Consider the following 27,447-nt stretch of genomic DNA (forward strand, 5'->3'; position numbering starts at 1 on the left):
GCTCAAGGACACACAGTATTTAGGTTGGTTCAAAAGTAATTGCAATTTTCGCCATTACTTTTAATGGCAAAAACCGCTATTACTTTTGCGCCAACCTAATAGTTAGTGAGGAAGCAGGGGTTCAGCCCCAAGGGTTAGGAAACTCATATGGCCCTTTCCATAACCTCTCTCTCTTTCTTTCTTTTTTAAGAGGTTGGCTGTCACTCTTTCGCCCAGGCTGGAGTTCAGGGATGTGATCATAGCTCATTGCAGTCTCAAACTCCTAGGCTCAGCGCATCCTATCACCTCAGTCTCTTGAGTAGGTAGGAACACAGGCATGCATCACCACGCCTGGCTGATTTATTTTTTATTTTTATTTTTAGAGACAGGGTCTTGCTATGTTGCCCAGGCTGGTCTCCAACTCCTGGCCTCAAGAGATGTTCCTGCCTCAGCCTCCCAAAGTATTGGGATTACAGGCATGAGCCACTATACCTGGCCCCATAATTTCTTCTTATCCATAACTTGTTTTCCTAAACAATTCCTAATTATCTCCCTCTCTCCTAATAGCCCACCCTCCATCTGTTCTGGGGCCTCGGGACATCACCTGTGATTTCATCCGGGGCTCATCTCCAGCGTGCTCTGGTCTACACTGCCCTACTCTGGACCTCTTCCTTGATAAGGCAAGTGGGAGCGCTTGCAGAGGTTGGCAGGAAGGAGGATGAATGGGGGGCTCAGGGTGGGCTGGTGGGATCAGAACCAGGGGAGTCCCCACCCCTGGCACTGGGGCCTCCTTACCATTGAGCCACTTGGAGTTATACTGGGCAGTGCGAAGCGGTGGCCCACTGCCCAGGCTGCGGTAGATGGCAGGATCCCGACCTGAGAAGTCGATGACCGTGGCCGCATAGAGCTCCCCCTGGGAGGAGATGACAGCTGTGGAGTTGTGGCGTGGGTCGTAGGGGCAGCGGGCCACACCATTGATCTTCTCAATAGTCCTGCTGACGTTCCCCACCTGGGGACAATGGGGAGAAGGGGACACTTTTCCCTGAGGCCCTGGGGCTGCCTGTTCTTTCCATCTGAGTTTTGTTTCCTCCTGGGCCTGGGTCTCTCTGGGCCTCTCCCCTCCTCCAGTGTCATCTCACTGCCCAGCTCACAGTCCCTCTGAGGGAGCAGCCCTCACGGAGGGAGAGGTCCTCCCAGTAGCTCCATCTGCCTCCAGCCCCAGTCAGGACCCTCCAAGGTAAGGCTGACCAATAAAATACAGAAGGCCCAGTTCAGTTTGAATTTCAGATGAACAGGAAATACATTTTTAGTATAAGTCTGTCCCAAACACTCCATGGGGCACATTTATGCTAAAATATCATTTATTGTTTATCTGAACTCCAAATCTAACTGGGTGTTCTTTTATGTTTCTGTTTTGAGTGTCTGTTTGCAAAATTTGGCAACCCGCCTTCAAGGCTGTGTGCCTGGGCAGGAGAGCCCCCGGCATGGTGCCCCCTTCAGTCTGCTCCACCCTGAGCTGCCCACCTGTCTGCTGGTGCACACGGGGGAAAAGGCATTGGTCCCACACATGAACACCTTCCGGCCGGTGACGATCAGGACTCGCACGTAGTTCTGACACTCCTCCTGAGGCAGGAAGGAAAGCAGCAGACAGCATAGCTCTCCAGGTGTGATGCTGGGTATCTCACGCTCACACCACTGCATCACGAATGCCAACAAGTCTTCTAAAACACTTCCCTTGACCCCAGATCTACCTGTCCCGACGTCCTGGTCACATCTGTGGACGTCCCCTCCCACCAACGTCATCTCTCCGCCTCACTGCTCACTCAGATGCTCAGGACCAACTGGCCACAGAGCTGTATCCCCACCTGCCCAAGGAGCCCCAGTTCATCCTGGCCAGGCCTCTCCAGCAGGGGACCTCATGTCCACACAGTGCCGCTCCATCCCCACAACCACAGGCCTCCTTCCAGCTCCAGGTGGGGCCCCCGGACCGCTGAGACCACGTACCTCCGTCTTCCCTTTGCTTTGGCAGGAGCGGCGCGTGTCCTCACTGGAGGCCCACTCTGTGGCCTGAGGGAGGAACACAGGAACACACAGACATCACATGGCTGTGTCATTCACTGCCACTCGCCACCAGAGCAGGCAGCAGCCGGTGTCGGGAGTTGACAGGAAGCTGTGAAGGAGGGATGGTCTGCAGGGTGAGGGCTCTCACTACATCCACATGGGTCTGGGAGGGCTGCCCAGTCTCCTTACCCAGAGGCCTTTCACGGGTGGGCTCCCTCAGTCCAACACCCACACTGCCTGCTTGGGTCAGAGGAGGCCTGGAGGAACAGCTTCTGAATCTTTCATCATCCCCACGAAGCTCTGCCCTCGGAGTCAGCCAGGGAGCTGGAAGTGGCCGAAGGACCTTCAATCCCACCCCAGGCCCTGAGTGGGAAATGCGCCTATTCTGTGCCAGATGGCCCTCAACTGAGCGGCAGGCAGGAAGGGAGAAAAGATTTGGCAAACCCTGAATGTAGGAGATTTAATTTTCTAATGACAACTCTGGGCTTTTTTCTTAACAGATGGGGAAAACCAAGGTTCTGTGTGACCTAAGCAAGTCACACAGAACCTCGTGTAGAGCAGGGACTGGAACCCACATTTCTGATTCCATAGGCTATGTGTGTTCCCATAGACTTAAGGGCTAGGACTTCCCCTTTCCTAATTGCTGTCCTTCCTCCCACCCCCACTGTCTGCACTTTCCTTCCAGCTTCCCTGGTAGCATCACTCATGCTCTGCCGTGGGGTAATGTGTTTGGGAACACAGCTTTCATGCAGGGACCTGCAGGACAGTGCCATGTTCTCACATGCCCATGGCATTAGGAGAGGGCTGTCCCCAACCCAGGATCCCTTCTTCCCCTTCATCTGTTCTGCCTCTACTCTCTCTGAACAGCAGCTGGAGGGAGGTGTGATGCCCTCCACGTCCAGGCAATGTCAACAGCCCTGGTGTGGTTCATTATATATTTCTGGGTCACATGTATAAACATGAACTGCCTACCTGTCCTGGGAGAGGGAACCCTGAGCAAGCAGCTGTGTCATCCAAATGGGGCGGGAAAAAAGAGCCCACCTACTTTTAATTTCTAACAAAGCTGTTTCCAGCCATGAAGTCACTGCCTGCAGAGCTCCAGAGGCCGCAGTGTGGGAGGGGAGGCAGGGGGCTGGGAGAGGGAGTAGCAGGCCTCTCTATGCTTTCCAGCCCACAGCCAACCTGCACCAATGATGGCTGCTTTGTAAGTCAGAGGGAGGCTGATTCCTGCACACCCTGGATTCGGGAGCTGAGTGATGAGTTTGGAGCCCAGGCTTCTGTGTCTCCCAGACCTTGGAGAAGAGCAAAGGACCCTGAGTCTGGTCACAGAGCCATGGTGTTCATCTGGACAGAAACAACTGAGCACTGTCATACTCAGGACCCATCATCTCCCAGGCTGAGCCTGATATGAGAGAAGAGAGGGACATAAATAAGAAATCTCGGGGCTTCTGGGGCTAGAAAAGAGTAATGAGCCACAAACATTGCAGTTGTGCAAGCCCAAAGCCCCGGACGGTGGGTGGCTTTGGGAGGACTGCATGAGCAAAGGGTCCTTGAGTCTCTGAGCAGAGGTCAGCCTTGATCCCATTGAAGGGGGGCTGTACCATAAAAGGAGTTAACACTGGACTTAACAATGGGACAGGCACTGTGCCAGGGACTTGACACACTTTTTCTCTTTGATCCTCACAGATAACAGTGAAACACGTAGCCTTTTGCTTGTTTTACAGGGAAGAAAACTGAAGTCCAGAGAGGCGTAGCAATTTGCCCAAGGTCACACAGCTAGTAAACGAGAAACAAGATGCGAATCCAGACAACTGACACCAGAACGAAGCTCTTTCTGCTATATCCTGCAGCCTCTCATGGTGAATAGATTTCTCTAACCAAAAGTTAGACCATATGCCCCAAAAAGAGGATATGTGTTTATAGAGAGAACAGCACAGAATGGCTTTTTTGAGACCATTTATTTATTTTTAATTCATTTCAAAAATTATTTTTATCAAATTAATGATGCACAGAGTTTAAAAAGTTAAATAGTATTAAAATGTATTAATTAAAACCCTGGCGACCCACTCCTCCCATACCCCACCCCTTTTCCTAAGGACAACCAGCTTCACTTCTTTTAGTTGTTTCTCTGTTTTTTTAAATCGATTTCTAAAAAAGATGTTTCAATCTCAGGCTTCATCTTTTGAATTCCTGCTACGGAGGTGAAGATTTTTCCCACTTACCCACCACCATTCTTCCCAACACCAAAGCACACATAACATTTCCTGTCTCCCCATCCGCCCATTGTAGTGACAGTTTTAATTAAAATCAACATTGGTATTTACAGCCAGTACCCCAGATTTCACTGAATGTATGGCACCATCAATTTGTAATACGAACCACTGAGAAAGAAAATTGCTGCCAATCAAATGTTCTTATTAGTTAAAGTTTTAACATAAACATATTGAAAGTGCTCTTATTTAGACATACGTTTTATCATATATCAATCTCATGCATACAAAAAATATACGCAAAATTGAGTATCCTTAAACCTTTGAATTGAGCGTTCATCTCTTCTGAATCACTTTTTAGAGTTGTCAGTGCTCATTTTTGTTGTTTGTCTGTTTGGAGAACCATTCTTTGAACTACCTAGGTGTCAATGTTGCAGTAATTCTTACAGAGCGTTCCACTCTGGTCTCCACAATTTTCTTCCATACCATTGACCTCATCCTGCAAGTTTGGATGCTTACAGAATGGGCGCCATACCAAAAGATGCCCACAGTTTTCTGACAAACCAGGACTCACATTCTTCCCTCGTGTGATCCTAAAGTGGTTTGTGGACTGAAACGTCGAGGGTTTGCTGTTGTCTGGTCAGAACACCAGAAAAAATGACTAAGTTCACACCTGCATGGGCATGACAACATCAAGACTGCACCTGGCTGATAGTGACTGTCAGATGTCTTTGACTGAAAGACACGTCCCAACTTCAGACTCATTGAGATGTGAAAACATGTGCATGTGAGTGAGAATCAATGAAATATTCGTATTCTGATAAGGTTTCCTTATTATTTGAACAACGTTTTGTTTTTCCTGGACTGAATAATTGTCTTGATTGTCTCCATTTGCTTGTTTTGCGTGGACCTATCACCGATTTTCCCCAAATGTCCAACGGGTCTTACACATCCCTCTCAATATGATTTTTTTTTTTTTTGCTTTTTTGGAGACAAGGTGTTGCTCTGTCGCCCAGGCTGAAGTATAGTGACACAATCATGGCTCACTGTGGCCTCAACCTCCCGGATGTTAGTCCAAACTGCACCATTTTAAGCTTCCCCACTATTTTGCAAACCTTGGTCAAAGCGAAACATTTCCCAGGCATTCGGGCTGTGAGAAACATCCTTCCTAACCACCTGACCACAAGGTAAACAAAGGCCCAACTAAAGAAACATCCCTGTCATAGCTCACTGGGCAAAGGTCCAAGGAACACCATGATGACACTCCACGGGAATAAGGGCCAGAACCGCCTCATCATGGGAACATCTTATCAATATCCCGCCGGGCAGCAAGCCATACTGCCCAGACCCCTCCTGCCCACACCTACAAGTACCCCCAGCCTGTAGGCAGCGGTGGGCTCTGGCATTAGGCTAGTTTCCCACTTCTATAGGTTTTATGCTGGACATAAAGCCTGCATTTGCTGTTGAGCCACCCTCTTGCTATGTGTGTGTCTTTCTTTAACCTTCACCTTCCCTTCAAAACCTAACACTGACTCAGGTGATCCTCTTGCCTCAGCCTTCCAAGTAGCTGGGAACACAGGTGCACACCACCACACTCGGCTAGTTTTTAAAATTATCTGTACACACAGGGTCTTGCTATATTGCCCAGACTTGTCTCATACTCTTGGTCTCAAGTCATCTGCTCCCCTCGGCCTCCCAAAGTGCTAGGATTGTAGGTGTAAGGCACCATGCTGGCCTCAGTATGATTTTCTTATTGCACGCACAAATGATTCCGATAATCCGCGAGTTCCCATCCTCTTCCTCATCCCCCAACCTCCATCCTCCTGCTCAGTGTTCTGGCTGCTTTTGAGGCCTCCTGCTTGACTGTTAGCCTGGGACTTACCTTCTTTCCTCTCCTGCTTTCTGAATCCCATGTTTCCCTCTTTCTTGATTTATTCGCTTATTTTGGTGGAACACATCTCCAGTATCTTCCTAGGAAAAGGAACATGGTAGATCAATTTTTCAAATTCTTGCATGTCTGACTTTCTTCATACTTGATTGGTAGTTTTGATACCGAATTCTAGATTGAAAATAACTTTCACTTGGAATTTTAAAGGCATTTATTCCTCCGTTGTCTTCTGAGTTCCAGCATTGCTATTGAGGAGTCTGACGACATTTTCTTTTTCTTTTTTTCTTTAGGCTCTGGACACTTTTAGGATCTTCTCCTTAATAACAGTGTCCTGAATTTCACACTGATGTGCCTTAGGACGGGTCTCTTTTGGGAACTCAGTCAACCTTTTAGCATTGAAGACTCATTCTCTGTTTTGGCGAATTTTCTTATGTTAGTTCATCCTTAATTTCTTCCTCACCTTTTCCTCTGTTTTCTTTTTGGAACTCTTAATATTCCAATCCACTGTTGGCCTTTGTGCATTGATCCTCTAGTTTTCTGATATTTCTCTCCTACGTTTCATTTCTTGTTTTTTGTTGTTCTGGTAGGTTTTTCTTCAACACTATTTTCTAATCCTTCAATTCAATGTTTATTTTCCCAATCACATTTTAAATTTCCATATTTTAAGTTTATTGTTTTATAAACAAAATACTTTGTATATCTCAGAAGATACTAATTGGCTGTTTATCATTAATCGAATTTTTTTTTTTTTTTTGAGACAGACTTTTGCTCTGTTGCCCAGGCTGGAATGCAGTGACACGATCTCTGCTCACTGCAACCTCTGCCTCCCAGGTTCAAGCGATTCTCCTGCCTCAGCCACCTGAGTAGCTGGGATTATAGGCATGCCCCACCACACCCGGTTAATTTTTTGTATTTTTAGTAGAGACAGGATTTCGCCATGTTGGCCAGGCTGGTCTTGAACTGCTGACCTCAGATCATCTACTCACCTTGGCCTCCCAAAGTGCTGGGATTACAGGCATGAGCCACCCTGCCCCGCCAAATTTTTTTTTAAATTATTTCTCTCATTGTTTCTGTTTCTAACAGTATTTCTCATTCCATTTGCTTGTTTTGGCCTTCTCTTTCACTTTAGAGGCTTTCCTCAAGTGTCTGGTGATTTCTGGCTATTTGTTCATACCTAAAAATAAATTACTAACCACTTCCCCCAGAAAGAAACCAGGGCTTCTTGGAGAAATGGCTGATTCCAGATCTGGGGCAACAAATGCACAAGGTAAGGCTGGAACTTTCTGTCACATCAGATACCAAGGACGTAATCAAAGATGATTAGGGTGGGTCTAAAGGACCCGGGAGTCAACATGAAGAGGTCCCTGCTGGTGAAAGATGGGGTAATCGTGAAAGATAACTGCAATGGATTGAAAGACATCAACAATGTTTATATCCGCCAGTCTGTGGTGAACATAATAATAAAAGACAAATTAATTGATCACCATTGAAAGATACTAGCAAACCAGCTCATTATTTGAAAACTGGTAAATAAAGATGGAATATCAAATATTTATCCTGCCTTTCCTACATGACTACATCACTGGGTCATCATGTAGTAGATGAAGAAAAGGTGTTTTTCCTTTCTTTCTTTTTTTTTTTTTTTTTGAGACAGAGTTTCACTCTTGTTGCCCAGGCCGGAGTGCAATGGTGTGATTTCAGTTCACTGCAACCACTGCCTCCCAGTGATTCTCCTGCCTCAGCCTCCTGAGTAGCTGGGATTACAGGTGTGTGCCACCACACCTAGTTAATTTTGTATTTTTAGTAGAGACAGGGTTTCACCATGCTGGCCAGACTGGTCTCGAACTCCTGGCCTCAGGTGATCCACCCACCTTGGCCTCCCAAAGTGCTGGGATTACAAGCATGAGTCACTGCGCCCGGCCCAAAAAGTTTGTTTTTATAAAAGTAGCCCAAGTAATTGATTGTAATACCTAAAGAATTAAGGGATCTGGAAACAGATCATCATTGGTTACTAACATCAAAAGAGAGAAAATCAGACACTATGTACCTCCTAAAGAAAGAACACAAGAACACCTATGAAGAAATCTTGCCAGAATCTAAATTGAATGAAGTTTTTAGCTCTAACAATCAATGTACAGGTGATACAGGGAAGAAAGCAACATGTTCAGTCATGCCACTTGCATTATAATCAGCAAAATCCAGGCTGTGGGAAACTATAGGACAGGTGACCAGGCTTCTTCAATAAAAAATTGCACAGAGAGAAATACTGTTTTAAAGAGACATATCAACAAATTGCAGCATATTTGAATCCTGATTCAAATAACTGAAATTATTTTAAACTTCTCTAAGTAGGGAAATGTAAACATTAACTGGACATTTAGTGATATGAAGTTTTAACTTTGGGCCACTTACGTAAAAAGAATCCCAGCCTGGTATGGAGGCTTACACCTGTAATTCCAGCACTTTGGGAGGCTGAGGCAGGAGGACAGCTTGAGGCCAGGAGTTGGAGGCTGCAGTGAGTAATGACTGTGCCACTAGCCTTAGTGACAGAGTCAGACCCACCTCAAAAAAAAAAAAAAACCCTATTTTTTAGAAATGTATACTGAAATATTTATGGATGTTATGATATGTCTGAGATTTGCTTCAGGACAGGGACATGGGGGGATATATGTGGATGAAAGATGATTGACCATGAGCTGATAATTGTTAAAGCTTTTAAGTGCTATTGAGTACACAGGGTTCATGTACAATTCTCTTTGCTTTTGTGTGTGTATGAAATTTAATTGATAAAAAAGCATCTTTCTTTCTTTGCCTTAAGAGTAAAGTACTAAGCAGCTCACTGGAAACTCCATGGGAGGGCTCAGAGAGACTGGTGGGCTTCTCCTAGGGTGCTGGGTGAGGAGCCTTTTTCACTGGGAGACCCTCTATGTCATATTCTAAAAGTCTGGTCTCTGGAGTCATTGAGTTTTTCCAGCAAAGACTCCCTCAATCTCCTGCCTGGAAGTGGGGCTGGGGGAGCAGGGGGTGGGAGGAGGAAGTAGACTTTCGTTTGATCACACCCCATCAGTGCCCTTTAGGAGTCCCTAAATATAGGGCGTTTCCAGTTGAATGTTTGGAGAAAGGGTCTTGGTTTCCTTTCTTGGAGGGAGGGAGAAGAGAGAAGAAGGGATTGCTGTTCGGCATGGGATAGGAGACCTGGGTCCCAACCCTTTAATTTAGAGAATTTCAATCAATCCTCCCTTTTATCCTTGTACCTCATCCTCACATCACACAATATGGGACACCCAATTCTGGGGCCCTTCTGAGGAGTCAGCTGCCTGTCCACTGCATCCCCTCTGCAAGCCGATCTGCTCTACTTTTCTTTCCTCCTTTTCTTCCTTTTCTCTTTCTTTCTCTCTCTCTCTTTCTCTTTCTTTCTTTCTTTCTTTCTCTCTCTCTTTCTTCTTTCTCTCTTTCTCTCTTTCTTTCTTTCCCTTCCCTCCCTCCCTCCCTCCCTCCCTTCCTTCTTTCTTTTTGACAGCGTCTCGCTTTGTTGCCCAGGCTGGGGTGCAGTGGTGCCATCCCTGCTCACTGCAACCTCCACCTCTTGGGTTCAAGTGATTCCCGAGTAGCCTCAGCCTCCCAAGTAGCTGGGATTACAGGTACCCACCACCATGCCCAGCTAATTTTTGTAGAGATGGGGTTTCACCATGTTGGCCAGGCTGGTCTTGAACTATTAACCTCAGGTGATCTACCCGCCTCGGGCTCCCAGAGTGCTGGGATTACAGGCATGAGCCACTGTGCCCAGCCTCTGTCCACTTTCCATTGCCCCAGAATGCATAATCTCCTCTTCACTGACATCTTTTTCATTCTCTCTGTTGTTGTGAATGTGCACCCTTTAAAATTTCTCACTCTTTTTAGTGGAGTTTTGTGAAGGGGTGGAGAGAGATGTGTCTGATCAATCTGGAACACAGAGTGCTTTAAACAAGGGCTGTCCCAGAAATTCCAGGAAGATCTCTAGTAACAGTAGCTCCGTGGTTTTCATGCTGTGAGAGGAAGCAGGCGACACTCAGGGACGTGGATCATCTCCCTGTAAACTCAGCAACTCCCACGGACACTTGGGGGCCAGGGACAATGGCTGAGTGTCAATGAATTTTTGGAGCATTAAGTCCACTGCTCAGTGGAGTTTAAACTTCAAACCACTCCAGGGCTGCCAGATTTGAGCTTGGAGGACGTGGAGATAAACTGGAAGAGAGCTCAGGCACTGCCCTCCATGTCTGCCCAGGCCCGAACAAAGCCCCATTATGCGTCCTGACGCATATGTGCAGAACAGTCCTCGTTTCTGCCTCGCAGGATATCTGGCAAACCAAGATAATAAATCTGTTGCAATTAGGCCTCCAGCCAGGTCGTCCCATGGAACTGTTCTGGCAAAGGTCGCTCACGAGCTCCTAATTGCCAACTCCAAGACAGCTCATCATGCTGGTCCTCTCAGCAGCCGGGGGACACTGTCGATCACTGGCCTCCTTTTCTTTCCCGGTACCAGTTTATTAAGTTAGACTGATAAATAACCATACAGGTGAGCTGATTTGATTTCCCCCTACTCCTCCATCCCCAACACACACACTGCCCCATCTGCTCCTAGCTGCACCTCTTCCCTACTTCAGAGCTTGGAGGATTGGGAAGGAGCTGGGCATTCAATTTTCTTTAAGGAAGAGTGGTTTACATAAATTGTTTAATAGGGGTTAGGTACTTAGAAGTCCCTTAATGGATACTGGTTTGCAAAAACTGTTTACATTTAGATTTTTCTTTACGGAATGTTAATTATTTAAACTATCAATAAAGCACTGAGTTTTAAGTTTGCTTAAATCATGCCCTGGGGCCAAGTGGGAGAATCAGTTGGCTCTTTAATGGGGAGTTTTAACCCAAGCGTAGCCCCAGGCCACAGGGATAGTAGAGGAAGCTGGGCTGGGGGACCCTGGCCCAGCCGCCCCTGTCAGCGAAGTGGTGCAGATCATTTTTAGCACTTGGTTGCTGGTGACAGCAGACACTGAGAACTGAAAGCTTATAACCAGGGACCCAAAGCCCCCGGAGAGGGCACTGGCAGGACAACCCCTGAAGTCAGGCTTTGAGAGTTACAAGTCGGGGCTTCCTCACCAGGCCAGAAAACAGACAGGAGGACCAGGCACTGAAGACCAGAGGCCAAGGTCTGCTCCAGGGGACACTGGACGGCCCGCCCCAACCTCTTGCTTGTTCTCTCCCCTCTGTGGACAGATAGCACACACCAGGGTGGGAATGTGGACATAAAATGTATTTATTTCCTTAGTTCTGTCACAGTGAATCCAGTCTGAAATACTGAGGTCAGGCCCCTCAGAGACACGCTGAGAAAGGCGGTCAAGCCAGTTCCTGGCACTTTGGGGGCTTGTCTGTAGGGCCCTTCAGGGAATGCCCTTGGAGCTGAGACCCTGCTCCAAGCCTGAGCTATGGGCTGCCATAAGATACCTGCCCCAGGCTGACACCAGGGTCAACACCGGACCTGGATGAACCAAACCCCAGAATTCAGTCATCAGGCGCAGAGTCTTAACAGCCTTGCTTTTATTTCTGTGTATCTATTTCTCTTCCTCCCTTCAGCCACATTACACTCCCAGAAGGCCTTCATCTGCACACCACAGGAACCAAATAAAAAGCCAGCTGCCTGGAGCTCAGGGTGGGACCCCTGGGTCCACTTCCTCCCACCCACTTTGAACCTCCTCTGCACTGGCTTCCCCCAGGCCCCGACCTGCTGGGTTTGGCATCTTGGCTTACTTTTCTGCCAATTGGAAACTAGGCTCTGGACTGGCTGCCTGTGACTGAGCTGACAGGCCACAAGATGCTGCTTCTGGAGAACTTCCCCTGCCTCGCTCCAGCCCAGATCCCAGGAATACGCTGCACAGCCCCTCAAGGGAATCATATGTGATTTCTTATGTGCATATTCCTTGCGGCAAGGTACCGGGCCTGATTCACTTTGGAACTCAAATGCCTTGTACCATGCCTAGGATGAGAGTGGCCTTCAGTAGTTATTCAACAAACGTTTATTGGGTGGGTGAATTAATGGATGGATGGATGGATGGATGGATGGATGGGTGGATGGATGGATGGATGGGCAGGCTGGCTAGTAAAGGTATGGATAGAAGGACAGATGGACAGATAGAAGGACAGATGGACAAATGAATGGCATTTTCTTTCAATTTGTCCTAGTTCCTCCCAACCCTTCCCTTCCATTGGGCACACATTTGCTTCCTTATACCTCCCCTCTAGCAACCAGCCAAGAGCTGCAACGTCCCTGGGTGTGTGGGCCCAGGTGTGACCAGAATGTCATACCAGCTCCCCAAGAAGGTCTCCCCTGTGGCAGTGAAACTCTATACCAAACAGCCCAGCACATGATTAAGTTCTAACTTCTGATTAGGTTAGTCACTTCTCATATTTTCCTGAAGGCCAGAGACTCTGCATTTCTTATAGTCCCGTGGCCCCTAGCTGAGTTCTGGTACACAGTAAGTGCTCAATGAATGCTTAATCATTGGGAGACCAGAACATGTCTCCTAGACATGAGAATTGAGGCTCTCCCCTCATTGAAGAAGAAGAGATGGCCTTCCTTTCTCTACAATATTCAGCCTCTGCAAAGATGGTTTGGCATCTGTTTCTCAATCTGGGATAAATGTTCTGGATCAAGGAGTCCCATTAAAACGCCTCTCAGAGCACTTAGGGAATTATGCTTGGGAAGTCCTTCTTGGCAGCAGATAATAAATCAATCACAGCTCAAAGAAAATGCTGAGTTAGAATGGGATCATTCAGGTTGGGCTAGGAAAGGAACTAGGAATACTCTTTCCGTGGAGGCCTGAACTCAGAGACCCTCCTGTGGATCCAGGTTGGGGACTTACAGTAACAACCAATCCAGTTTGCCCAGTATTGTCCCAGTTTTTGCACTGGAAGTTCTGCATTCTCAGTCAGGGACAGTTGGTCAGCCCAGCCTGGTGTTCTTTTCCTCCCTTCCTCATTAGCAGCCTTGCTGCATGATGCAAGAACCCTGTATGCCTCTGCGTTGATGTGAGCCACACCCCGCCTCCACATACTTTCCCTGCAGTGACCCTGAGAGCTAGGGTCTGAGTCCATGGCCAGTGAAAAGAACAAGTGGCTCCTGTTTTCAACTTTAGAGGCTGAATTCTGAATGGCGCCACTTGCGTTGCCCTGCCTTGGGCTCTGGAATAGGGGAAATTACAGGAAGGGAAGGGAAGAAAGCAATCGTACCTGAAGAAGAGAGACATTGGCAAGGCTGAGTCTGAAGAGGTAGTTCCTGTGAAAATGGAAACAGACATCCTAAGTGACGCTGGTTCTGCAGGCAGGACCCAGGGAGCAGCTTCCTGGCTCAGGCTTCCTGGGATGCCAGGACTGGGTGCTGATTGCCTAGGGTCAACCCCCAAGGAGAGCTTTACCTCCATTTGCTCACTTAATCTTCACACAACCCTGGGAGGAAATTCAGGAAGCTCCATGTTACAGATGATGAAGCAAGGTGGGTAAACGGCCCAAGTCACCAAGATAGTAAGTGAAGGAGTTAGGATTCAAACCCAGACTTTCCTCCAAGCCCCATGCTGTCTCTGCTCCCAGCCAACTCAGCTGGCCCAGAGAGGAACCCCGTGACCCCACCTTTTCCAAACATGGAGGCTGTTAAACGTAAAGCCTCACAGCACTCTTACAGGGATGCAGACAGACAGCTTCCTCCTACCCTGGCCCGCCACCCTGACCCACCCCTCCTCACACAGGCCAGCCATCTCTCCTGGCTCCACGTCCCGGGGTCCTGAGTCCGGTTTGTTTGTTCATCTCCTGCAGTCTCTCCAGCAGTCAGTGACTCCGGGTCTGACCTTTCTGTGGCCACCTCTCTGGACCGCCCTCTCTCCTCTAGCCCAAACGACCCCATCCACCACCTCACCATCCTTCTCCCCACAGTCCAGCCTGCACAGGGCTTCCAGGCTCACCTACCTCAAACCGTTTTCACCTTCAGTAATAAAGAGGATACTACTACTAGGAATAATGATATCAGACACTTTTTGAGTATCTTAAGTGTCAGCCACTGCTGCAATTTCTTGGCATGGACGCTGGAGCCAGAAGGCCACCATGTACAGACAGGGAGAATTCCAGCTCAGCCACCTGCCACCTTCTGAGAGCCTCAGTGCCTGCATCTGTACAATGGGGAAGTGAATGGCTGTCTTTCTTATTTCACAGAACTGTGGAGACAGAGGAATGGTGTGATGCACATTAAAAGGCTCTGTTCATGTTGAACACATGTAAAGTCTTGGTTTCCCCAACACTTTTCTTGCTTTGGTTCTTCTGTCTTCTTTTGGCTATTCCTATTTCGGTTCCTAAACTTTTTAGGAATAAAGACTTTAGAAAGTTCTGGCCTACCTCAGCTGAGGAGGGAAATGAGGGGAAAGGCTGTGGAGTGGGCCAGAAAGAGAAAGAGGGGCCCGTGTTGAAGGAATCCAGAGCCGGAAGGAGACGCCGCAGGCCGAGAGGCTTCTCTTCCCAGCTCTGGCTCCAGGCCCAGGTCCCACTCAGCTTCTTTGCTGTCCTGGGGCTGGGGGGGCCTCCTGGGTGACCTTGGCTCCAGGCCTCTGCTGTCCTTCCCCAACCCCCTCCCTAAGTCCTTAGCAGAGCTCCCCCCGTCCCACCCTCCTGGGCTGGGAACAGATGAGCTCCAGCTTATGGCTGTGCCCCAGCTGCCTGCTCAGGTAACACAGGCATCTGCTCACAGCTTTAACAAATTAGGGGAAACATTGCATCACTTTATTCATTTTTATCCCATCAAAAATCATTCATCACAACATTGCAGTCAGCTCTCCTGGGAGCTGGAATATGAGAACAGAGAGAAATCTCTGTAGCCTGACCCACCCTAAATCCCTTGTGGAACAAGGAGGGGTATAAATGAATATAAAATTTCCCTAGCCTGAATTCCAGAGGTCCAGGGGTCAAGAAGAAGGGCAGACAATGTCAGGCAGAAGAAAAGGAGGAAGGAAAATGAGCTGGAGACAGGAAAAGAAAGTGGCCAAGGACCCACTACGTTGGTTCTAAGAAGCCTGAGGGACCAGGTCTAGAATTGATTTTCCCATCCATCTGAGGGCATAGCCAGGCTCAAAGATGCAGGAAAAAGTGTCCCTCCATCTGTGTGTGGGAAGCCTCCAGAGAGAAAACATAACCACCTTCTGGGGAAGCCGCAGAGCAGATCAGGAAGAACAGTGTGACCACAGTCACAGGGTAACCTAACCTCTCCAAGCTTCAGTTTCCTGGTCCATAAAATGGGGGTACATAGAACCCACTTCCTGGGTTCACCCACTTGTGAAGCTTCAATGATTTATTGCAGGTATAATTTACTACATGTATTAGATTAAACACATGTGTGATTTACTACATTTACTACATGCAATAACTGACTTACTACATATATAGCTGCAGGTATAATTTACTACATGTATTAGATTAAACACATGTGTGATTTACTACATTTACTACATGCAATAACTGACTTACTACATATATAGCACATGCCTGCCACATGGTCAGTGCGGAATAAATGGCAGCTTTCGAAATGCTTTCACAAAGCTCAGAGCAGAATCTTCGGATGCTACCATCTAGGTTTGTTAAAGTACACATGTAAAACGGGAGAAATCAGAATTAGGTTGAAGGATCACATCAAGGCCAGTTTCCGGATTGTAATGTTGTCCTACAGTAATGCAAGATGTTAGCCTTGGGGGAAACTGGGTGAAGGGTATATGGGATCTCTCTCTATTATTTCTTACAACTGTATGTAAATCTACAATCATCTCAAAATAGAGAGTAAAACAATTACTCTCTTTGCTGGGAAAATAAAGTCCATCCTCTTGTACACTTGCATATGGACAGACTCCCTCTGGGGGGACAGTCAAGAATCTCACCACTGGGTGCACCTTCAGCTGGGGGTCCTGCTTGTTTGAGGGGGTGGCCCTGCTTTTCACCATATACTCCTTTGTACCTTTTGAATGTCCTACCATAAGACAAAATAGTTAATTTAAAAATTAAAAAATTAAAAGGAAAATGCTTTCAGGCCCAGCTTCACAGCAGCCCTGTGAGATTGGTGGCACAGAGACAGTAACCCAGACTTTACAGATGAGGAAACTCAGGCTCCAAGGTCAAGATCCCCCAGGACAGGAACCCAGCTCATCCACACCTAATCCAGAGCTCTGTTCCTGACTTGCCTCATTTTCATACAACAAATCAAGGGTGGAGACACTAAGGAAAGCTCCAGGGCAAGGATGGTCAGCTACAGCGTGGCCCAGAAGTGCCCAACCCAGTGGCCACCCTCTCCCCAACCCCACACCCACTGAGTCAGAACTTCTGGGCTGCAGAGCTGAAAAATAGTGCAGTCCCAGGCGATGACACAGACAGACCTGCAGAGCAACTCTAGGCCTGGGTTAAGGAGACCTGGCTCTAGTCCCCACACCCTGCTGTCATCATGCTATGTGATGCTGGGAAGGTCACCTTCCCCTCTCAGGGCCTCTGCTACCACCTGTTTTAAATGAGGACGGTTGGATGACATCAGAGATTCTCAAACTTGAGTGTGATCAGGCCACCTGGAAGGGTTGCTAAAACACAGGTTGCTTCTTCCCAGAGTTTCTGACTCAAGAGGTCTGAGAAAGACCCAAGAATCTGCACTTCCAACACATTCTCAGGTGCTGCTGGGCCAGGGACTGCACCCTGAGACCCTCTGGAATCGGCCCTCTCTAAGCCCCCTCCCTACCAGAGCCAGTGGTCTGTGGTTTCATGAGGAATGAGTTCCTCCTAGTCCACCCAGAAAGTCTCCACAGGTTCCCCCGGAGAGTACCGTCTGTTGGATATTGGATCTGAACAGCGGACTAAGAAGTCAGGCCACAGGCAGGTGAGGTCCTTTGGGAAAGGTTCTACCCCTACCCAGCCGTCCCAGGTGCAGGCCGCCGGCTGACCGGCAGGGGGCTCCTGGGCACCTTCTCTGTATGGAGCTCCCAGGGAACTGGCCCAGAAAGCCATTCTGGCAGCGGAGCAGGGACCAGGCAGGGACCGGGCAGGAGGTGGTCAGCAGGCATCCCTGTCCTCACTAACTGCCAACCACAGAGGCCTGCAGCTGGCTGAGATTGCAAAGTCAAGAGTCACCCCCACCCCCACCCAGCCCAAACACGCTTCCTTCTGTGGGGGACAGACATCCACATGGAGAGGGCCCAGCAGAGAGGACGGGGCCCAGCACATGGGTCTGCCCAGGTGAGTTCATCCTGAATACTATTCCCTCCACCCAGCTCCAAGTCCCTGCACTTCCGGCCCCCACCCTTCTGCCCCTTGTTACCTGGCTCCCACAATGAGCTGGTTCCTGGAGGGGTCCAAGGCGAGCTGGGAGAAATCCCGGGCTCCAGGGTAGGTGAAGTTAGAGACCCATGGCTGCAGATCTGGTGGAGGGAGAGGCAACACTGTGGTTACTGTTGGGCCAGGGGCTCCCAACTGCACCGCAGCAGACCACAGAACAGAAGGGTGAAAATCGGGGGGAAGTGGGGCAGTGCCACCCAGGAGACCTGGTGCCACCTGCCCACCTCTGTGGCCCCAGGGACTTGGGAGTGGGTGTTGTAGTCAGTGTTCTGCCACATTCCTTATCTCAGAGGAGGGCATTACCGTCCCTGCAGAGTCATGAAGGGATACCTATACTCACCCTTGACTTCCCCCAGACCCTCACTAGCCACATGAGTATACACTGGCAAATCCTGCCTGTTCTACCTCTAAACTGCCTCTGAAATCCTTCCACTGTTTTCCCACTGTATCCCACCCCCATCCAAGCCACCACTAGCTCTTGTCTGGAGCAGTGCCAACAGCCTCCTAACCAGCCTGTTTTCCGTGCCTGCCCCTTTAGTCAATTTCCCACAAAGCAACCCGAGCGCTTGTTCTCAAATGCAAATGCGGTCATGTCACTCCCCAGCCCAGAACCCATCCACAGCTCCCAACCACCCCCAGGAAAAGTCCAACTCTTGCGAAGGCCGTTGGGTTCTGGTCCCCTGTCCTCCCAAGTCCAGTGTCTGGCACAGTGATTATTTACTGATCCCCTGAAAGAATGATGCTTCACCTTTTACATTCCCTAAACTCTCCACCCCAGCCACACTAAACAAACACTTCATACTTCCCCAAGTCCATCCCACAAGAGCCTGCAAACCTTTGTGCTTCTGTTCTCCCTCGATGGAACAATTCCTGTTCACCCCCATCCCTACCTCCTCCAAGAAGCCTTTCCTGACTGCTTCAAGCCAGGGTTAAGGGCTCCCATAGTTTTCTACTTTACTGCCACACTGTGTGTCTAGCCTGGTAGTTTGTCCTGGGGGCCAAGAAAGACTTTGCTTCCTAGATCTCCAGTCTCAGTTCAGCAGCTAGCAGTGTTTGAACGAATATATGAATAATCCTCAATCCCTCCTTGTATGAGGGGAATTGGATTTTCAGACAAGATTCTGCAGAGGTGGGAGGTGCAGAGATTGGGCAGTCAGTGTCCACCCTGCCTCTAAGGAAGGTTGTTCCCAATCAAGGCCTTTCAAAGGGATTAGGTGGGCAGAGAGGAGACCTCACAGCCTCTGGGCGGATGGGGAATGGTCTGGGAATGCCTGCTTAGAAAGTGCCAGCTGACTTTCTCTGTTTCCCTCCTGCTGGAGACACACTTCTCCCTTCTTGGTTCACAGCCTCCTGATAGCTCTCCCTCAGCCTGTGCATGACCCATGGATGGATGGGAATTGGCACCAGTAAGGAGAGAGCCATGGAGCAGAGGGACTTTCATGCCGATGGTGGTAAGATTCCGGGGTAATGGGAGGCACTGTGCTTTCTCCCCATAGCGCCTTAGCAACTGACTCACACAAGGGCCGGGTGCCCTGGGCAGGGGGGGAGCGGGGGAGAGAGGTGGAGGAGGGAGAGAGACTGTGTGTGTAATCCGAGGGAAATAAATCATTGCTCATTATCCCTCCACTACAGAGTAAAAGCAGCCCTTCATTTCTGCACGACAGGCAAACACTTAATCGCTCCCTGGAGAACTGAAGGTTTTGCGAGTTGGATGTTTTTCAGAAAACTGTGATAGGCATGATTAAAAAAAGAAGAAGAAAGAAATTCTGCAGCAAAATGAAGCAAACCCCTTGGGCCTGCCTTTGCCCCCAGCAGGTGATTATAGGTTGGCAAGAATTGTCATGTAGTCACGATGGTCTTTGGGCAATATAGGATAAGAAGTGGATCTGGAGTCTGGTGGGTTAGGTTTTTAGCTGACCTCTCAGAAATCCTGGATAAATATTATATTACCTTAGAAATGAAACCAAGGGTCCTCCTCTTCCAGGAAGCCTTCCTGGATTATAGCCTCTCCACCCTGATCTTATTTTGTTCCACATTCTCTCTATCCTTTTCATTCCATTCACATTGTATGTTATTGTTACTCTGAATGTGGTCAAATATTTTCTGTGTGTGTAGGGCGGGATCTTCCCTGTCCCTGTGAGACTGGGTGCTCCCTAACAGCAGCAAACAGATTACACCTTAATTCCCTCCTTCCCTTTCAACAAGGGTATTCCCGATGTAGGCAGCTGAATGAGGGAGGAGGTGGCATGATGGGTCTGCAGTGGATACTCCTTCTGGGGACTTCCCAGCTCAGCCTTCACTTAGGCCCTTTCTTGGGGAGGAGGGGAAAAGAAGAGGAAACAGGTTAGAAGCTGGGATAAAAATGGGGAGGTGGGAGTGGAGGCATGGAGGGTGGTGGCCTCTTCCAGTTTCAGTCCCTCTCCCATAGCCCCGACCAACACGGGCAAGGGGGATGGGGGAAGTGGGGACAGAAGGGGCCGGGCATAGCACGGGGATCCTGGGGGAGCCTTGGGAAGGGAACCAGACTACTTATATTAAACCGGCCAAGGGGACCAGAGGCAAGGCTGTCTTTAAAACACCAAGCACGTTCTGAGCTCCGTGTATGGCAAAGGCTTTGGATGGTGACTTTAAGAGAAAAATGACATTCTCCATGACTCGCCTGTGATTTTAATTATAGTCAATTCAATTACCCACCTTGTGGATTAACCACCGCCAGTGTTAAGTCCAGGCTGGCTTCTCCTGCTGCCTGGAAAGGTAACACTGGCAAATGAGAGAATATGCAGGCTGAAGAGAAACACAGCTTGGCCCCCACAAGAGAAACCCACAGGAGAAAATTTAACCTTACACAACAGAAAAATGGCAGTCAGATTCGGCGACCGGCAGCTCCTCTAGGGTGTTTAGGGGTTATGCACAGCTCAGTCAGGTGTCAGGGGAGAGGGAAACTCACAGTTACAAGCTGGCAGCCTACAGATTGGTCAGAAAAGAAGTGTAACATCCTAGGGGGCTTGGAGGCTGGGGTTGGTGCTGTCCTTGATTAGGGCAACTTCTCCTGAGCACAGCATCCCAGAGCACAGTCCTTTGCCCAGTGTGAACTGAGTCCCTACTGTGTGCTCAGCCGTGCTAAGGGATGTAGGAACACAAGAGAACCAGTCCTGGTCCAAGACCAGAACCAGTACCAGCTGGACTGAGGGACCAAAGGCAGTGACTTTTAACCAACAATACAAGATCATTAGGTACGCAAAGAAAACTTTTGTTCACCTCCAAGGCCCCACAGCATCCCCTTCTGTACCTGGCACAAAGCAGGGCCCAATACAAATTCGGCAAATGGATGGGAAAACTCAAAGCTGTCAGAATGCAGAAGGAGGAATGCATCCTCATTCTGTAGGAGGGTGGGGTGAGAAGTCAGATTCATTCAATTCATACCTGAGGATCAAAAATGGTCTCAAGGACCCCAGGCACACAAGGAAGATATCTCCCACCTCTCTGACTTCCTCGCCCAATCTAATTTGCACAGATGGAGACCAGCCTGGTCGGGGGACAGGGATTCCCCGACTCTTCTTCCATGTCCCTGCCCCCAGACTCAGCCAGGCCAATAGTGCCCCCAACAAAGCCCCTGGGAGGAAATGTTTCATTAGGAGCTGCCACAGGGGCCCCAATGTGAGGAGGGTAGCCCTAAGAATCCACTCCTTCTGTCCCCCTCTGTCCTCTTCAGGGACAGCCACCAGCACTCCAGGAGCTATCAGAAGTCTGAGGGTGTGCACGCGTTTTGCAGGCTTAGGACATTGTTAATTTACTTTAATCCACTTAAGCCTTCAAAGCCTTGGATCCCAGCTCAAACAAGACAGCGCCGAGAAGACAGCTGGAAACCTTCCTCCCTGAGAGGAACCAGCCCACAGCTGGGAATCCCACCCTTCCTTAACACCCCCAGACTCTCATACATACTGCCTCTCCCACCCCTCAAATCCTGGGCCTCATTGGTTGATTTTTCCAATCGGGTTCCATCTTGCCCCGCCCACTCCTGCAGGATGGGGCTCTGCATGTCCTCCTGTATGGGCCACCGGAGGGTAGAGCACCTGATCGCTCTGCAGTGGGCAGTGGACAGAGCACTGCACGTGGAGTCAGGAGCCCAGCACTGAGGACTGGCTCTGACAAGCCTCTCCGGCCCGCCACGCCTAGGCTTCCCATCTGTAAAAGGCAGTGACGATCTCTTTGCACTGCCTCCCCAACAGGGTTACTATGAGGAGGAAACCGGCCAGTGTCGATCAAACTTAAGAGCCTGGGACCCCTGAGATTACATCTGCAGATCCCAGTGTGAGCTGCCAAGTAGGTGGTGGTTCATGAAGTACTACTGTGACTGTAACACAACCAGGACCCACCCAAACTGGGTAACAGGTCATGAGAGAATGTCTGGGATGCTCTGGTATTTGTGTTTTGTTTTTTAGCAAGTATTAGAATGTATATACTAATTTTAGAAACTCTTATCAAGAATTTACAGACCCCTTGGAATATGTCCAGTGATTTACAGATCACAGTTTGGGAAACACTTTAATAGCAAATTCTCATACCCTCCCTTGACAAACAGAAGGCGTTATGAGTCACCAGGGCCCTTGCACTGAGGTCTCCCAAGACCCTAAAAGAGAGGGATCCCTGCAGCCCCTTAGAGCAGAAGGAAGCTTTCCAGAGATCTCCAGGTACCTCCTAATGCGTGAGTCATGCTGAGACCCCTGGCCACCTCCACCCAGGGCATCCACAACTTCCTTTTCTAGCAAAAGACTCACCTTCCCCCAGGTTGGCATGCATGAAGGGCCTGAATAAATTACCGAGAGACAAAAATTAGACCCCTCCAGCCCATTGCTCCCCATCCTTCTTAAAACATCCAGCACCAGAGGAAGAGTCTCAGGACCCTGGGACCCAGCAGTTAATGAACATCCCAAGGACATCGGACAGCCAGAAACATCCTGCCAAGGCCTGACCTAAGTCCTTCAGGACACGGCCATTGCAAGACAGGGCCAAGTAGGAAGCAGCTCTTACCTTCAAAGGCCACGGTGGGGTGCTCGCTCAGGGCGCACAGTTGCTGCTCACTGCTGGGCTCACTGGGGACATCCTGGGAGTTGGAGAGGTGGGACACCAGCAGTGTGAGGCTGGGCAGCAACAGCGAGACAGCCAGGGGGCCTGCAAGCACCATGGTGGGCCCCTCTGCAGTCCTAGCTCCGGGAGGCAGACAGGGGAGAAGACCTGTAAAGTAAACACTAAGTCTCACCAAGGGCTCCCTCCATCTGGGCCCACTTCCCTCCATTTCCTTGTGGTTATCAGTGCCCCCACCGGATTTGAAAAATAAATTTCTATTGTATTTATGTTACTCAGAGTTTGCTCTGCTCTAGTAAATGCAAAGATATAGATCATTCCCTGAAAGCTAATTTCCCCTGTAATAGCATTCTGTACAAAACTGACAAATTACAGTGCCTTTTCTATTTATGATCCCAAATGGTTTAAAATTAGTTTTAATGATAAAGGTAGTAACTTAGGGATTTTAATAATGGAGCTGAGGCCATGGGTAGTTGTTTGTATAAAGATAAATCTGAATCCGTAACTCATACTTTATATACTAGGAAAAAATTCAAATAGACAAAAGATTTCAATGTTAAGGATAAAAATCATAAAAATACTAGAAGAAAATTCAGGCAGGATCCTTTATACCTTGGCATGAGAAACCATGGCTCAAAATCCAGAAGCCATCAAAGAAAAGATTGATACATTTGACTACATTAAAATCGCAAACACCTGCACTTCCCCCTCCTCTCCCCCAAAACAACATCAATCAGGCCGGGCGCAGTGGCTCATGCCTGTAATCCCAGCACTTTGGGAGGCTGAGTGGGGCGGATCACCTGAGGTCAGGAGTTCAAGATCAGCTTGACCAACATGGGGAGACCCCTTCTCTACTAAAAATAAAAATTAAAAAAAAAAATTAAAAACAAATAAATAAAATTTTTTTTAAAAATCCATCAAAATCATAAGGAAAATGACAAACTAGAAAGAAATATTTGCAATTCATATCACAAACAACAGACTAATATTCCTAATATATAAAGAACTGAAACTGCCTTTGCAAAAAGTATGACAGTGCAGGAAATCTGACCTAACAGACTCCATCTTGCTTCTAGCCTGCAAGTTGCCCTTGCTCATTCCTAGGCCTAGGCCAAGCTAACTGTGGAAGGAATTTAGTTTACAGTTTAACTTTGAAGCAGAGAAGATTACAGCCCCTTCCCAAAGCAAACCCCCTCCTTGCTTGGGGATCACACCTCCTTTGTAATACTAACAAATTAGCCACAGGATAAGACAATATGGCTCAGGAGTCATTCAGCCAGATGTCACAAGATTAATAATTGCTCCTATAGATAACATTATTGTAAAACCTGAGATTGGTGTTCTAGGTATTTTTTCAGACCCTGTATTCTATTGGATCTGCTGGTGCCATCCAGACTGATAAACTGGTTCATCTGACCTTGTGCCCCCCCTACCCAGGAACTGAACACAGCACAAGAAGACAGGCTTCAACTCCCTATGATTTCATCCACGACCTAACCAATCAGTGCTCTCCACTCCCTAGCCCCACTGCTTCCCAAACTATCCTTTAAAAGCCTTAACCTCTGAATTTTGGGGGAGGCTGCTTTGAATAATGATAAATTCCTGTCCTTCTGCTTAGCTGGCTTTGCATCTATTAAGTTCTTTCTCTATTGCAAAAACCCGCTGTTCTCAATGCATCAGCTTTTCTGGACAGCGAACAAGATGAATTCATCGAGCGATTATAGAACTTCTAGGAATCAGGACGGAAAAGACTAACAATCCAGTAGAAAAATAGGCAAAGAATATAAATATAAACAGGAGCTTAAAATATGAATGACAATTATCCTCACTCATAATAAGAGCAACACAAGTTAAAACATAGACTGAGATACCACTTCTCATCTATCAGTTTAGCAAAAATCCAAGTTAGATGCTGCAGTCTTTTGGTGAAGCAGTGGGGAGAGGGCCCCTACCATATACTGCTGTGGGGGTTGGGGTGTGCAAGATGGCAAATCCCTGTGGGGTGATCCTGGCAATATCTGGCAAAACTACCCATGTATTTACCCCTCGACCTAGCAACCTAATTCTTTGTGTCTACACTCGTCCTCCTTGGAGTGTGTTCCACAAACCAGTGTCGATTCACACGCTGGAACAACTCCACGGTCACAGAAATGCAGAGATCTGAGAGTCAGTGTTTAAAAATCTTTATAATAATTTGACAGAGTAATTTTATGTATATTGAATCTAATAACAAAATATTCAGGCTTGTATGTTGCATGTTTTATTTCAATTCATTTCTCTAGTAATTCACTTTTATTGAATTTTATGTAAGTATCCATCTGTGACAGATTGTAAATTGAAAAATCAAGCCTGCCTCTTCACAGATAGTTGAGGGCAAAAACAGACCACAGAGGCACCTGCACATGTGCAAAGTGACTTACATACGAGATTGTTCATTGCGACATTCTTTGAAAGAACAGAAAGGCAGGAAACAACCAAATATTCAGAAACAGGAGATTGCTCAAATAAACTAGGGTATAGCTTCACAATGGACTATTATGCAGCTGTTAAAAAGTATGAAGATTTTCTCTATTTATTTTACTTAATTTTTAGAGAGACAGGGTCTTGCTCTGTCACCTGGGTTGGAATGCAGTGGCACTATCATGGCTTACTGCAGTCTTGACCTCCTGGGCTCAAGCGATCCTCCCAGCTCAGCCTCCCTAGTGGTTGGGACCACAGGCATGCACCATCATGCATGGCTAGAGGGGCATGCTCTGTTGTAAGTGGAGGGGTCATCTTGTTCTGCTGCCCAGGCTTCCTCTAGGCTTTGATATGGAAAAATATCCATATCAAAAAAGTGAAAAAAGCAAGGTGCAGAACAGCTTAATAGCATGGTACCTTTTGTGAAAATAAGAGGGTAAAAATAAGAACATATGTATTTATATATGTTTATAATAGCATTGCTATACACTAGAAAAATAAACCAAAACTAATTTTAGTAGGTTATCTTTAAGTAGCAAAACGCCAATCAAGGCTTCTTAGTAAATACCTTTTTATATTATTTTCATTTGTGACCAGGTAAACATATTGGCCACTCATAAAGTTTTTAGATTTAAGAAACTTTAAAAAGCTAGTTTGAGTTCACTAAAACTCCTGGAAAACCCTAACATTTGTCTGACTTGTCGCATCTGAGTCCCTTCCACCTCCTCTCTCCTTCCCTAGTCCATCCAACACGTCACCAAGCCCCACTGACCCTACATCTCTCAAAGGTCTCTAACCCAGAGTGAACTCCTTGGTGTCACTTTCTTCAGCAATGAAATGAAAGGTTGAACTAGATTGGGGATCCCCAACCAGGAGCTGGGGTGAATTAGAATCATTCCCCTGAGGGAGCAGAGTCCTGGGCTGGCAGGTATGGAATTCCCAGGTGATTCTGATGAGCAGTTCCCAGGGTTGAAACTGGAGGACTAGAGGGCTGGGGCTCCTTCCTGTTCTAAGACGTTTGCCCCAACCCTTCCTCTCTCTTCCCTTCCTACTGCCACTACCTTACTCCAGGTCTGGAAAATCACAGTAGGATTACTTTTTTCCTGCCTAAGTTTCTTCACATGTGTGTGAAATGGAATAATACCCATCACTGAATGGTTGCACGCCTCCAAGGAAATAACAGGATGAAGCCAGTGCACCCAACTGGCCCCTTCTCCCCGCACTCCCTCCCTGGTCTGCACCCCACAGGGAATTAGGACCCACAGCACCTTTTTGATCCCCTTATCCTCAGGCTCAAACTCATTCATACTTTACTCCTCCCTAGAAGAGCCTGACCATTCCTCTTAGCAGAGACCCTCTGGGAGGGAGATTTGGTCCAAACCTACTCCCTGAAGTGATTTTTCACACTGTCACTCATGTGGAGTTTTTCGTAAGTGCTAGCCTGGGTCCGTCTTGTGGCATGGGGTTTGGCTCTGCTGCCCATCCTTGGAGCCCACCAATTTTCCTGACATTGACCCCTGGCCCCTCAAACAAGGCCGCAGGACTGGGGAAGAGGGATTCAAAGGGTAAGGCCAAATCTCTGGAGCAAGACAACCTGAGGCCCAGTCCTAGCCCTCCTCCTTGCTAGCTGTGTGACTCTGGGAAAAACACTCTCTCTGCCTTAGTTTCTCCAAACTGGGGATGATAATAACAATATCAACTTCTTTAGCAGTTGTGAGGATGAAACGGGTTATTACCTTTAAAAGGCCTAGAGCAGTACCTGGCAGACAGAGTGATCAACTAGCATGAGTTATTCTGGTGCTCTGGGGAGAGAGGAACAGGGACTGGAGCATTTCCTTTTGCCCTCTGACACTTATGCTGGATGCCCTCTGCCTGCACCTCCTCCCTGCTCTGTGCCTGGGAGGTGGACGAATGTGGGAGAACTGCATCCAAGGAGGCCCTGCTTGGGTTTGGCCAACAGAGGGAGGAGAAGGCAGTAGAGTGAGCACAGCTGCATCCCTCGACAAACCAGAGCTCCCCTGCTTCCAGGCTTCTGAAGGAAATCACTCCCTCTGTCCTCCCTTCAGAACTAGGAGTGGTGCCGCCTCCTTGCTTACCAGCCCCTGGGTACTGCACAGGGAGTTATACCATATGGTTCCCAAACCCCCTTCCAACACCTTTGTAAACAGTTCCTTTATTAAACTGCCCTTGCATTACCCCAAGTGAGTATGTCATCTGTTTCCTGGGGGACCCTGACTGATAGAACACCTCATTAGGGATACTCAATGCATATGCAAATAGCAGCTTTTTAGCCCTTAGCTGGGGCTTTTCTCCTGTCAGCCCCTAAGAATATCCAAGGTGCCAGGACAATTGCCCTCCTCTCCCCTCACTATTTCCCACCCTCCCGCTGAC

The 27,447-nt window shown here is 48.1% G+C and overlaps 1 protein-coding gene across 4 annotated transcripts in view; it reads right to left on the reverse strand.

Moving 5' to 3' along the window:
• SEMA5B (semaphorin 5B) overlaps positions 1–27,447 on the reverse strand; it is a 119,966-nt gene that overhangs the window by 17,486 nt on the left and 75,033 nt on the right. For all 4 annotated transcript variants that reach the window (XM_038003408.2, XM_038003411.2, XM_038003412.2 and 1 more), the window contains exons 2-7: positions 22,543–22,746; positions 17,495–17,594; positions 13,399–13,444; positions 1,984–2,046; positions 1,504–1,602; positions 775–988 (exon numbers count right to left, since the gene is read on the reverse strand). In XM_038003408.2, the coding sequence (XP_037859336.1) occupies positions 775–988; positions 1,504–1,602; positions 1,984–2,046; positions 13,399–13,444; positions 17,495–17,594; positions 22,543–22,696 (676 nt within the window). In that variant the 5' untranslated portion in view covers positions 22,697–22,746. The remainder of the gene's footprint in view (positions 1–774; positions 989–1,503; positions 1,603–1,983; positions 2,047–13,398; positions 13,445–17,494; positions 17,595–22,542; positions 22,747–27,447) is intronic.

The sequence above is a fragment of the Chlorocebus sabaeus genome, chromosome 22 (genome assembly GCF_047675955.1).
Source record: "Chlorocebus sabaeus isolate Y175 chromosome 22, mChlSab1.0.hap1, whole genome shotgun sequence".
Lineage (NCBI taxonomy): Eukaryota > Metazoa > Chordata > Mammalia > Primates > Cercopithecidae > Chlorocebus > Chlorocebus sabaeus.